At 38.3% G+C, this 14111-nt stretch overlaps 1 protein-coding gene across 3 annotated transcripts in view; it reads right to left on the bottom strand.

The window, feature by feature from the left end:
* SMARCC1 (SWI/SNF related, matrix associated, actin dependent regulator of chromatin subfamily c member 1) overlaps nucleotides 1-14111 on the bottom strand; it is a 176743-nt gene that overhangs the window by 122090 nt on the left and 40542 nt on the right. For all 3 annotated transcript variants that reach the window (XM_047695163.1, XM_047695168.1, XM_047695176.1), the window contains exons 6-7: nucleotides 12757-12826; nucleotides 900-969 (exon numbers count right to left, since the gene is read on the bottom strand). In XM_047695163.1, coding sequence (XP_047551119.1) covers nucleotides 900-969; nucleotides 12757-12826 — 140 coding nt within the window. The remainder of the gene's footprint in view (nucleotides 1-899; nucleotides 970-12756; nucleotides 12827-14111) is intronic.

Here is a 14111-nt window from a genome sequence, read left to right as displayed (position 1 = left end):
TTACCCTTACTATTTTTTTTTAAAGATTGGGCAGACAGCCCAATGCGGGACTCGATCCCCGGACCCTGCAATCAGGATCTGAGCTGAAGGCAGAGGCTTAACCCACTGAGCCGCCCAGGCATCCCATACCCTTACTATTTTTTAAAAGAGGCCTTGTTTTTTAGAAATTCGCATTGAAATATTTATTATTAAAATGTTATGTTTGGGATTTGCTTCCAATAATATGAGAAGGCTAAAAGTGGATAGAGGTTTAGGTGAAAGAAGACTGATCGGACATGGTCAGAATCTTCCCCACAGCTCCAGGTTTAAAAAGATGAAATTCACGGAAGGATACCCATATTTGTAAGTGTCCTACGTAGGCATAGTATCAATTTTAAAAGTACCAACATTTTCACTAACACCTAGTTCGTATTTGTAATATTCTTTATCTATACTTAGAGAATGAAACACAATACAAGTTATGATTATCTCAAAGTAATAACAACAATAGGGAAATAAATTTCTGCCAAGAAGAAAAATTCTGTTTTAGACATAAAATAATTCATTCTTAATAGTATGGCATGAAGATTTTTTGAAGAAACAAAATGAAACAGTCATAAAATACTAGAGAGACAAATTCCTTTCTTGAAGGAAACAAATCTAGATTAGCAGCAAATATATTGAAGGGGTGTTTTGCCAAATGCAGCAAACATATCACTTTATTAAGATAAATAAAGCCTTGGGACTTTGAATTGAATTCCATAACTTCAATAAGAAAAATCAGTAAGACTCAAAAAAGTGAAATCAAACACTGAAGCAAACAAAGTTGTCACTATTCAGAATATGAAACTATACATAAATAACTCTGACTTACACTAAAAAAAAAAATCTTTAGAGATCTCAGGACATGTCTACATTACCTGTCTGGGTAAAACCCCCAATGCACTAACACCTGCTTATCTTTTCTCATCACCGGTCTCAACCATTCTTCTGAAAGGGAAAAAGAAAATACTTTAGTTAAGCTAACAAAATAAATCAATAAGCTATTATTTAGACTTAATTTCTACTTAGAATTTTTCTTTTGCTTGTAAGCCCCCCAAAACATTTTCTCACAATTGAACATTTTACCTATCTTATTAAGGGAAAGTTCTCCACCCATGTACTCAGAATTCCTGAAGTGTAGGCCCATTATTTCATTACTCTTGGCAAATCCAATTGTCCACTGTGGTAAAATATTCCCCTCCCACCACCCACCCGTTTGTCTACAATTCCATCCAAATCATAATCACTATATTCTTTACTACCACATTTCCAAGTAAATTCTCTGCTCCCTTTTTCTGTTAGGCTTTGGAATTACTATACATTTTTCAAGATGTAAGTCACGCTTCATATCCTTGATGAGAGTTTTACCATATACTCTTTCTCCTTTAAATTCAATTTCTCTGGTATCTTAGAGCACTTCACAGACTGCTACTTCAAGCTTTTACTGTTTTCCTTATTTTTTAATGGCATCCTACCTGTAAATTTAGCCCTGCCAACAATAGTGTAAGCAATATGATCATATCAGATATTTTTATTTTGAATTTCCTTACCAAAGATAGGTATAAATTTATACAAATTTATAGGATAATCCTTATTGATGTGAATCATAGTTGTATTATATCTACATTTTAGTAGGTATAATATATCTACTAAATATATAATAAACGCCTCTTGTTAGGAGGTGTTTCTTTAGTAGTCTAAATTTAGCTTAGCAAACTTGTCTCTAGTGCGCAGAGGAAATTAATAAAGTAAGCCCCTTGAAACCCAAGAAACAGCAAAATAGAAAAACTTAAGCAAAACCGGCTAAGTAAAAGTGGCTTTTCATTGCCAATTTCAACAAGAAATCATCCCAGCTTCACTAACTAAAGGCATAAAAGCCCACATGCTTATGTTTTGCTTTGGTATTTAAGTTTTATTTGAAGTAGTCTCCACATCCAGTGTGAGGCTCAAACTCACCACCCAGAGATCAAGAGTTGTGTGCTCTACTGACTGAGCAGCCAGATGCCCCCAGCCTGTGTTCTTTTTCTTTCTTTTTTTTTTTTTTTTTTTAAGATTTTATTTATCTATTTGACAGACAGAGATCACAAGTAGGCAGAGGGTGGCGGGGAGCAGGTTCCCAGCTGAGCAGAGAGCCCGATGTGGGGCTCAATCCCAGGACCCTGAAAACATGCCTAAGCCAAAGGCAGAGGCTTAACCCACTGAGCCACCCAGGCGCCCCCACTATGTTCTTTTTCAAGCATCCAACTGCTCACCTTAATATCTTGAGAGAAAGTGAACAGGAAGAAATCAAGCCCGGGTCCTTAACCTGATATCCCAAAATGGCCAAGGAAAGGAGGAGGAGCAAGATGGCAGAGGAATAGGACACCTAAATTTTGTCTGGTCCCAGGAATTCAGCTAGATGGTTATCAAACTATTCTGAACACCTACAAACAGGAGACCGAAGAAAATAATAGCAGCAATTCTATGAACAGAAAAGAGACCACTTCTCTTGGAAGGTAGGATGTGTGAAGTGAATCCAAGATGATATTTGGGAAGACAGACCATGGCAGGGGTGGGGACGCGAGGACTGGGGACAGGGAAAGGATGGGACCCTCCGTCAGCTGGCTCCCGGCAAGTGACAGCAGTGGAGCACAACTCTTAGAAGTCGGCTCCACTGACGCCATTTCAGTGGCTAAGCAGGGGGGTGGGGATGGAATCCTCACTGGGACCGTGTGGTCTCAGGTCCCTCGGGGGTCACAGTAAGACCAGGGGTGCCTGAATTGTGGCAGAGCTCCCAGGTATCAGAGCAGGGAAGCCAGCTGCAAAGACAGAGCCAAGGAGGGGGCTCTAAGCTCAGGGTTGCCATAAACCATGATCCACAGCACAGTCAGGCCACATCTCTTCAAGCAGGGACCCAACAAGGGGCAGATCCAGGGAGACCCACCCATCCTCCACCAGGAGAAGCGGCACGGGAGCACACTGCAGGAATTTGCTGGGTTTGAAGACTCCAAATGGGGTGCGTCAGACAGAAATGCTCTGTGATAGGCTAGGTGGGCACGGAGCACCACCAAGGACCAGGGAGACAGGAATGACTGAATGCTCTTCTCTGAGGGCTCACTGAGGAGAGGGCCCCTGAGTTTTCAGCATCTCTGGGGCCAGAGTTGGAAGGTCAGCATTTTCATTCTCGTCCTCCAAAGCTGTACAGGAAGATTTCAGGAAACAAAAGCTACCAAAAGCAAACCTGAACAGATTATTTAGCCTGGACGCCAGCAAGGGCAGTGTAATTCCACCTCAGGCAAAGACATTGGAGAATCACTGCAACAGACCCCTCCGCCAGAAGATCAGCAAGAACATCCAGGCAAGACCAAGTTTACCAATCAAAGAGAACTGCAAAACTCCAGCACTAGGGGAATACAGCACATGGAATTCATGGCTTTTTTCCCCATGATTCTTTAGTATTTCAAAGTTAAATTTTTTTTAATTTTCTTTTTTGAATTTTCTTCTTTCCTTTTTCAACCAACATCTTATCAATTCCTGTTTAAAAATATTTTTAAATTTTCATCTGTATAGTCATATTCCATCCTTCATCATATTTACCCTTATTTTTGTATATATATTTTCCTTTCTTTAAAATTTTGGGAGGCAAAAAACACCCAAAATCTAGTGTGGGCTCTGTTCTATTCACCAGTCTGATCATATTCTCCGCCCCCCCCCCCCAGGTCTCTTCTGATTTGTTTGATGTATATTTTTCTGGGGCTGTTGTTACCCTTTTAGCATTTTGTTCTCTCATTCATCTATTCTCCTCTGGACAAAATGACAAAATGGAAAAACAAACCTCAAGAGAACAAGAGGCAGTACCAACTGCCAGGGACCTAATCAACATGACTTAGTAAGTTACCAGAACTAGAGTTCAGAATGACAATTGTAAATAGAAAATACTAAAATAGAAGATACTAGAGAATCCCATTCTGGAGAAAGAAAAGAACTAAAATCCAACCAAGTGAAAATCAAAAAGGCTATTAATGAGGTGCAATAAAAAATGGAGGCTCTAACAGCTACGATAAATGCGGCAGAAGAATTGGTGATACAGAAGACCAAAGGATGGAGAAAAAAGAAGCGGAAAAAAAGAAATAAAAACTACTTGATCATGAGGGGAGAATTCCAGAGGTAAGTGATGCCATAAGATGAAATAATATTAGAATAATTGGGATCCCAAAAGAAGAAAGAGAGGGGCAGAAGGTATATTAGAGCAAATTATAGCAGAGAACTTCCCTAATTTGGGGAAAGAAACAGGCATCAAATTCCAGAAGGCTCAGAGAACCCCCTCAAAAATCAATAAAAAGAGGACAACACCCCATCATCTAACAGTAAAACTTACAAGTCTCAGAGAAAAAGAAAATCCTGAAAACAGCTCGGGACAAGAGATCTATAGAAACATTAGACTGGCAACAGACATATCCAGAGACCTGGCTGGCCAGAAAGGACTGGCATGAAATATTCAGAGCACTAAATTAAGAAAAAAAATGTACCTAAGAATACTATATCCAGGGGCGCTGGGGTGGTTCAGTGGGTTAAAGCCTCTGCCTTCAGCTCAGGTCATGATCCCAGGGTCCTGGGATTGAGCCCCGTATCGGGCTCTTTGCTCAGCAGGGAGCCTGCTTCCTCCTCTTTCTCTGCCTGCCTCTCTGCCTACTTGTAAACTCTGTCAAATAAAAAAATAAAAAATAAAAAAATCTTAAAAAAAAAAAAAAAAGAATACTATATCCAGCTAGGTTGTCACTGAAAATAGGAGAGAATAAAAAGCTTCTAGAACAAACAAAAACTAAAAGAATTTGTGAACACCAAACCACCCTACAGGAAATATTGAAAGGGGTCCTTTAAGCAAAGTGAGCCTAAAAGTAACATAGACCAGAAAGGAACAGAAACAATATACAATAACAGTCACCTTATAGGCAATACAATGGCACTAAATTCATATCTTTCAATAGTTACCCTGAATTAAATGGGCTAAATGCCCCAGTCAAAAGACACAGGGTATCAGATTAGATTAAAAAAACAAACAAACAAAAAACAAGACCCACTGATATGCTGTCTGTAAGAGACTCATTTTAGACCCAAAGACACATCCAGATTTAAGGTGAGGGTGTGGAAAATTATTTATTATGCTAATGGACACCAAAAGAAAGCTGGGGTGGCAATCCTTGTATCAAACCAAAAATTATAATAAGAGATGAGGAAAGACTATATAGTACTTAAAGGGCCTATCCAACAAGAATTTCTAACAATTTTAAATATCTATGCCCCTAACATGGGAGCAGCCAGTTATATAAGCCAATTAACAACAAAATCAAAGAAACACATCGACAATAATACAGTAATAGTAGGGGACTTTAACATGCCCTCACTGAAATGGACAGACCATCTAAGCAAAAGATCAACAAGGAAGAAAAGGCTTTAAATGACACATTGGACCAGAAGAACATCACAGATATACTCAGAACATTCCATCCCAAAGCAACAGAATACACCTTCTTCTCTGGTGCACACAGAACATTCTCCAGAATAGATCATATCCTGGGTCACAAATCAGGCCTCAACCAGTACCAAAAGATGAGGATCATTTCCTGCACATTTTCAGACCACAATGCTTCAAAATAGCCAAGGAAAAAGTGAAGAGGACGCCTGGGGTCTTTCATAACTCACTACATAGCAACAAATAAAATATACTGACTCTTAACTAGTAAGAACTGCCTTTTAGAATACTAAATCTATCTTCAAAGGCTGTGCAGCTTTAGAAAGTAAAGAAAAAAGAATACCCATTTTTTTTACAGCTGATTTTGACAGAAAGAGCCTGTGGCAATGACTGCCTTTGGAAATCTTCCAAGTAGCAGAAATAACTAAAGGTTAGAGATGCAAATCTAGGGCGCCTGGGTGGCTCAGTGGGTTAAGCCACTGCCTTCGGCTCAGGTCATGATCTCAGGGTCCTGGGATCGAGTCCCGTATCGGGCTCTCCGCTCAGCAGGGAGTCTGCTTCCCTCTCTCTCTCTGCCTGCCTCTCTGTCTACTTGTGATCTCTCTCTGTCAAATAAATAAATAAAATCTTTAAAAAAAAAAAAGAGATGCAAATCTACATTCTTCCCAGAGATAATCATATGCTACACAGAACCGATAAAACCACAACAGTTTTATGAGTAAAAATTAGTCCAAACTGAGAATATATGTATTAACTGTCACAATTTAACAATAAAGACATAGTCTAACTAAAATACAAGCACAGAGGGGCACCTGGGTAGCTCAGTTAGTTGAGCATCTGATTCTTGGGTATTGACTCATATCATTATCTCAGGGTCACGGGATCAGGTCCCATATCAGGCTCCACACTCAAAGGGAGTCTGTAAGAGATTCTCTCTCTCCTTTCCCCCACTCCCAACATACACACACACACACACACACGGCATTAATTATAAGTAAGTGTTCATAAACTTACAAATGACTAAACAAAAGGTAGTATATCCAAACAAGGTAATGTTATTTGGCCATCAAGGGAATAATGTACATGATGTAACACTGGCAAAGTAACATCACAGTAGGCCCCAGAACTTGCTGCACCACAGAGATACTGACTTAACACTAATACACCACCTAAAAAGTCTTCATGAGCACTCTAGGAGCCAATTAAGGAGTTGCAGTACTTCAGGCAACCTCCAAGTTGACAACAGCTGCATTTTAACAGTAAGAAAAGCCATTTCCTATCAACCCTATCAACCCCAAGAGCAATTCTCCCAAGCCAGTAGAGCCCAGCAGGATCAGGAGGGAGAGCTCCTTCTCCTTTGGGCTTAAAAAAGAAGAGTGAATGTGCATCCAATATTCCAAATTATTGGGGGCCTGGGAAGCTGCCTGCCTCACCTGACTCAGAGCACTGATGGAACGGACCTATTTTGGATGTGTGGTGGTCAATGAGAACAAACAAAATCTAAGTGACTTACTGAAGTACCAGAAAACCAGTAATGCCACAGACAGAAGCTGGGTCAACTGGGTGTGATCAGGAGAAAGCACCCAAATGCCAACTTCTCCCCTGGTAGGGAGAAAGAAGAGTAGAACATACATCCTATGTTCTGGCTTTTCTCTCTCTTTTCTTTAATTATTATTATTATTATTATTTTAATTTATTTGACAGAGATCACAAGTAGGGAGAGAGGCAGGCAGAGAAACATGAAAAATCTCAAATAAACAGCCTGACTTTACACCTCGAGGAACTAGAAAAAGAAGAATAAATGAAGCCCAAAGTTAGTAGAAGGCAGGAAGTATCCAAAATCAGAGCAGAGGGCAACCCCTTCGGGTCCCCTTCCTCCTTGGGAGCTTTGTACTATCACTTTGCTATCACTCAATGAACCTTACTTTGGTGCCAAAAAACAAAAACAAACAAACAAACAAACAAAAATCAGAGCAGAAATAAATAAAACAGAGACTAAAAGACAATAGAAAAGATCAGTAAAACCAAGAGTTGGTCACTTGAAAAAATTAAAACTGGGGTGCCTGGTGGCTCCATGGGTTGAGTATCTACCTTCAGCGCAGACCACTATCTCCAGGTCCTAGGATCAAGCCCTGTATCGGGTTCCCTGCTCAGCATGGAGCCTGCTTCTCCCTCCACCTCTGGTGCTCCCCCTGTTTCTGTGCTCGCTCGCTCTCTCTGACAAATAAATAAAATCTTTTAAAAAAATAAAAAATAAAACTGACTTGTCATGGAAAAAAAAGAAAGGGCACAAATCAATAAAATCAGAAATGAAAGAGATGTTAAAACTGCTACTACAGAAATAAAAACGATTGGGGTGCCTGAGTGGCTCAGTGCGTTAAGCCTCTGCCTTCAGCTCAGGTCATGATCTCAAGATCCTGGGATCGAGCCCTGCACTGGGATCTCTGCTTGGCAGGGAGCCTGCTCCCCGCCCCCTCTCTCTGCCTGCCCCTCTGCCTACTTGTGATCTCTCTCTCTCTATCAAATAAATAAAATCTTACATAAATAAATAAATAAATAAACTTTAATTTCTCTTTATAAAAAAAGGAAACAAAAATGATTGTAAGAAACTACTACAAGCCATTAAGCACCAACAAACTGTACAATCTAGAACAGATAAATTCCTAGAAACATATAACCATCTAAGAGTGAATCATGAAAAAATAGAGAATCTGAACAGACTGATTACTAGTAAAGAGATTTAATCCGTAACTAAAAAACCCCCTACAAACAGAAGTCCCAGACCAAATGGCTTCACTAATGAATTCTATCAAATATTCCAAGAAGATTTAATACCAATCCTTTCAAACTCTTCCAAAAAATAAGAGGAAGGAACACTTCCAAACTTATTTTACAAGGCCAACATTATCCAGATACCAAAACCAGACAAGGGTGCCAAGAAAAAAAAAAATTACAGGCCAATATCCCTGATCAACACAGATGCAAAAATCCTCAAGCAAATATTATCAAGCCAAATTCAACAATACATTAAAGAGATCACACATCACAGCAACTGGGATTTATTCCAGGGATGCAAGGATGGTTCAATACCAGCAAATCAATCTAGAGTAATATACCATATTAACAAAATGAAGGACAAAAAAATCCTATGATCACCTCAACAGATATAGAAAAAAAAATAATTTGACAAAGTTCAACATCCACTTACGAATAAAAATTCTTGATAGGGAGTGGGATAGAGGGAACATACCTCAACATAATAAAGGCCATATATGACAAGCCCAACAGCTAACATCATTCTCAATGGTGAAAAGCTGAAAGTTTTTCCCCTAACCTCAGAAACAAGATCAGGATACCCACTTTCACCATTTTTATTCAACACAGTATTGAAGTCCTAGCCACAGCAATTAGGCAAGAAAAGGAAATAAAAGGCATCCAAATTGAAGAAGAAGTGAAACGATCACCATTTGCAGAATTCATGCTACTATATTTAGAAAATCCTAAAGACTATACCAAATAACTCTTAGAATAAATGAATTCAGTAAAGTTGACAGAATATGAAATTGATACACAGAAATTAAAATAGTGGTTTTAGAGAAATTCAATGCACTACAAAAGAACACATTAAACAATTAAACAAGGAAAATGATGCATGAACAATATCAGAGTATCAACAACATGACAGAAACTATAAAAAAGAATCAAACAAAAATTCTGAGTTAGGGGTGCCTGGTGGCTCAGTCTTTAAGCGTCTGCCTTCGGCTCAGGTCATGATCCCAGAGTCCCGGGATCAAGCCCCACATCAGGCTCCTTGCTCAGCGGAGAGGCTGCTTCTCACTCTCCCACTCCCCCAGCTTGTGTTCCCTCTCCCGCTGTGTCTCTGTCAAATAAATAAAAATAAAATCTTAAAAAAAAAAATTCTGGAGTTAAAGAATAGAGTATCTGAATTGAAAATTCCACTAGAGGATACATTAGATTGGACCAACCCGAAGAAAGATCTGAAAACTCAAAGATGGAATATTTGAAATTCTCAAGTCAAATGAACTACAAGAATAAAGATAAGGAAACCTAAGGGACATATCCACTCATCTAAATAAATGTTCTGAGTTAAGATGTAGATTCCTCTTCTGATAAGTATCCCAATTTTTCAAAAATTTTCATTTATTTTCATCTCTAAGGAAATATTCTTTCTGCTAAAACCAGTAATTCAACCCATATTCCTAAACCAATCCTTCTATCCCTTCTAGGTTTCAACTCTATTATTATGCGCTTCAGTTTACTTTTGTTCTGCCCCAGAAATAAACTATAAAGCCAAATCTTGAAAGATAAAGGCAGGCCACCTGCTAGGTGGCATCCTCTACTTTCTTTTCCCTGTCACACATTCTAAGAAATTGGTGACCTTCCACCAACTCTACAGCTTACTCTCACTGGCAAGTTACCAAAACTTCATTCTCAAAGGTTACCAATTATTTCCTTACTGACAAATCCAAAACCCTTGTCTCAGGCCTCACTTTTATTTCTTTGTTGGACAGTTCCATTGTCAACCTCCTGTATTTTAAAATGCTTTCCTTATATTCCCATGACTTTTAAGATACGGACCATCCTTGGCTTGCCATCAAATTTCCTATCCTCTCCTAATAAATGTATTTATCTCATCCAATGACACAATTTTCCCTCACTCAACAATTTAACTCAGAGTGTCCCAAAGGTCTTGTTCTCTGACCAGTCTCCTTAGATCATACACTCCAGAAATCAGCTCCCAGGAAATTTTCCTAATACAGCCACAGTTGCACATTTCTCTCCACCAAAATCATCAATATTATCTACCCTCACCCTCATCCACCTAATAAAACAAAACTCTACGCTACACTCTACACTATGCTTTGTCCTCTCACCTACCTACTCTTCTCTCCCATTACACTGAGATATACAGCCAAACTTTGCCATTTTCTTTCCCTCAAAGTTCGCAATTTATTACCTCTATGCTTTCGCTTAACAAGAACAACAATAACAACTCCCTTCCAGCATCTCACCCAAATCTCACCAAGAGATTAAGGCCAATTAAATACCACCTTTTATTTTAAATTTTGACTAATCCTCATTAAAGTATGTATACTGCCTTTTTAAGGGTTTCATGATACGGCTTCTAATGTGTTTGTGGCTGGTACTGTTATCATCTGCACACTCACCTGAAAACAAGTACTTGTAAGGAGCCCAGCACAAGGCTTTGCTGAGAGTCAACATTTACCTGACAGTTATTCTAAAGGTAAATTGTACAGTGTGCCAAATCATGTCTTATATTTCAAAAACAGCCTCCAAATGCTATCTCCTAACAGCTGCTTTGACTACTGATAATACCAAGCAAGCATCATCAATACGCAGTGAACTAGGTTGGTATTAAAATAGAAAAATAAAACTAGCACCACTAAGGAATCACTAAATAGCCAGATATAACAATTACAGTTAAAATCTTTTGTAAAAGACAATTTTTCTCAAAAAGCTCACATCTGAAACACTTATTAGAGAAACAGAGCCCGCAACAAAGTATTCTAACTAATTCTGAAGTATTCTAACATCATAGCTATCCACCACCCCCACCTAGTGGACACCAGTTGCTATTACCTAACAGGAAAAAGGCTGAGAACCAGTTAAACACTAAAGGCAGGGTGAAGTTTCTCACTTTATAAAAGCGTAATAATCACAGAGCTGTGATTTTTGACTATAACAAATAAAATAAAACTTTTACCTATCAAACTAATGATGAAAAAACCTAAATGTAACAGCTAAAGCTGTAAAACTCTTAGAAGAGTTGGGTTGTAAAACTTAATGACTCTGGATGAGGCAATGGTTTCTTAGATTTGCCACCATGCACAAGCAATCAAGCAACCTCACCTATCAATTATTTTCAACATCTGTAGGATTCGTACAATGTCCCTCTTCCATTCCTGACATTATTTGTTCTTTCTTTTTCTCCTGCTTATTTGCAGCACGATTTGAATAGCCTTACTGATTTTTCCTGAGAACCATTTCTTTTTTATTTTATTTTATTTATTTATTTGACAGAGAGAGAGATCACGAGTAGGCGGGTGGGGGGAGGGGAGGAGTGGGCTCTCTGCTGAGCAGAGAGCCCAGTGTGGGGCTCAATCCCAGGACCCTGAGATCATGACCTGAGCCGAAGGCAGAGGCTTAACCCACTGAGCCACCCAGGCCGCCCCTCCTGAGAACCATTTCTAACACTGCTGAGCACTTTGCTCCTATATATTTTCCACATCATTAATTTCTACCCTTAATTATTTCCTTCTTTCCTTAGGTTTAATTTGCTGTTCTTTTTCCCATCTCTTGAGAAAGATGTGTGATCACTGATTTTTCAGTCTTTCTTCTTTCCTAACATACACTTTAAAGATACAAATTTTCCTTTGGGCAGAGCTTCAGCTGTATCCAACAAAATTGAACATTCTTGTACTTTATAATTTCATAATTATTTAGTTACAAAGATTTTCTATTTCCATTGTAATTTCTTCTTTGACCCATAGATTACTTGGCAATATATTTCTTAATTTTCAAACATACAGGGACTGTCTGGTAATCTTGTTGTCACTGACTTCCAGCATAACTGCACTGGTCAGAAAAAATACTCAGCATGGGGTAATTAGCAACTCAAATCTGATATAACTTAGCTTCTTATACAGATGTCCTAAAGGGATATGTTAACCGGAAGACTTGATCCCTTATAGAAGACCTATTTCTCAAATTAATCTGGTTAATTTATTAATTCATATTTTCTTTCTCAACAAATCAGTTTCCATAGCCCTATCGAACTCTGGCCACTGAGAAAATCAACCTGCAGGATAGAAAAGCTGAAGTTCAGAATCTGAACCATTATAAATTCACCAAACTAAAAGATTGCTGAGGGGCCCCATTCAGACAGCCAGTAAGCCCATCTTCCCCAGAAATGTTCTTTTATTTTGCAAGGTCTTTTAATTTTCAGAACACAAACAACACAGCAAACATTAACAAAGTTAATACATAAGGCACACCTAAACTTAACACCCAGATAATAACAAAGAAAGATATAAAAAGTCCAATGATCAGAAAGTTGGATATCAAAGAATTAGTTTGCTTAGACCAATTCAGCAAAAAAATAGAAAACTACATTTAAATAATCTGTGCAAGTTATTTAATACTTAAAAGTCTCTTTTTCAAAAAGCTAGTAATATTGCTTAAATCTCTGATAAAACTTAAAACCTAGTAAAGTAGGAGTTCATAACCAGAAATTAACTTACCATCCTCTTGTGAGGAAGGATATGGATAAATGTGGTGGGAAGCTTTTGATTTCTCATCAGTAAAAGTCCCCTGGAAAGCAAATGAACAATATAAGGGGAAAGCACATGGCAAACAGACTATGCAATGCCAGATACAAACTGCCTAAGAATCATAAAGGCATTACTTTATTTATTATGTTATACATATATATACACACACACACATATATATCAAGACTATAATATTTTTATTTTTAGTCAAAGAAAACAATTATTAACAAGAACAAATAAAAACATGTAAATTTTCTATAGACACAGTTTATATTGTTGTATAGAAAAATAATGCAAGGGGCGCCTGGGTGGCTCAGTGGGTTAAGCCGCTGCCTTCGGCTCAGGTCATGATCCCAGGGTCCTGGGATCGAGTCCCGCATCGGGCTCTCTGCTCGGCAGGGAGCCTGCTTCCCTCTCTCTCTCTCTCTGCCTGCCTGCCTCTCTGTCTACTTGTGATCTCTCTCTGTCAAATAAATAAATCTTTAAAAAAAAAAAAAAAAAGAAAAAGAAAAATAATGCATAATGCAAGTACTTCTTACCTAATTCTCTGTGTATCTCTCTAGGAAACCTTGTCTGTAGTATGAGTCTTTCTAAATCTAAAAGTTACTCCAAAATCATCAGAATTATCTGAATAATGCAAGACTATGACCATGAGCCATAACTTATGGTTATATACATATAAGATGGACATTTCACTTGGCTCTAACATGTATGTACACTACTGTTTTTTAAGTCAATGTTAGAATAGTGGATGACATAAATACTAAGGTTAAGGTCTAGCTAGGCCTACTATGCAGCTACCTGTATGCAGCTAGACTACTACATACAATCTAGAATATGACTTGGAAGCCTTTTTTTTTTTTTTTTTTAAGATTTTATTTACTTCTTTATTTGAGACAGGGAGAAGCACAAGATGAGGGAGGGAAAGGGGCAATTGGACTCTGTGCTGAGTGTAGAGCTCGACACAGGGCTCAATCCCAAGATCCCAAGATCACGACCCAAGCCCAAATCAAGAGTCAGGCACTTGACCAACTGAGCCACCAAAGCACCCCTACTTGGAAGCTATTTAGATATAAAAGTGTTTATTCCAGAGATCATAAGAATGAGGACAAGTCTTTGTGTATGTGTCTTAAAATCAGGTATAAGCAGCATTTTAATGTATTTCCTGAATTTTATCTTTGACAGTGAGTATTTACTAATTATTACAATCAGAAAAACACAATGCTATTTCTAACTGAAGAGAAATTCTAAAATTCTAAAATCTAGGACTAAGGTGAATTAGTTACAATAAAGCAAGGCATTCTCAATCATTACAAGTATTTGGA

The sequence above is a fragment of the Lutra lutra genome, chromosome 1 (assembly GCF_902655055.1).
Source record: "Lutra lutra chromosome 1, mLutLut1.2, whole genome shotgun sequence".
NCBI lineage: Eukaryota > Metazoa > Chordata > Mammalia > Carnivora > Mustelidae > Lutra > Lutra lutra.
Note: the sequence above shows the minus strand (reverse complement) of the source record. Positions and strands in the feature narration are given on the sequence as shown.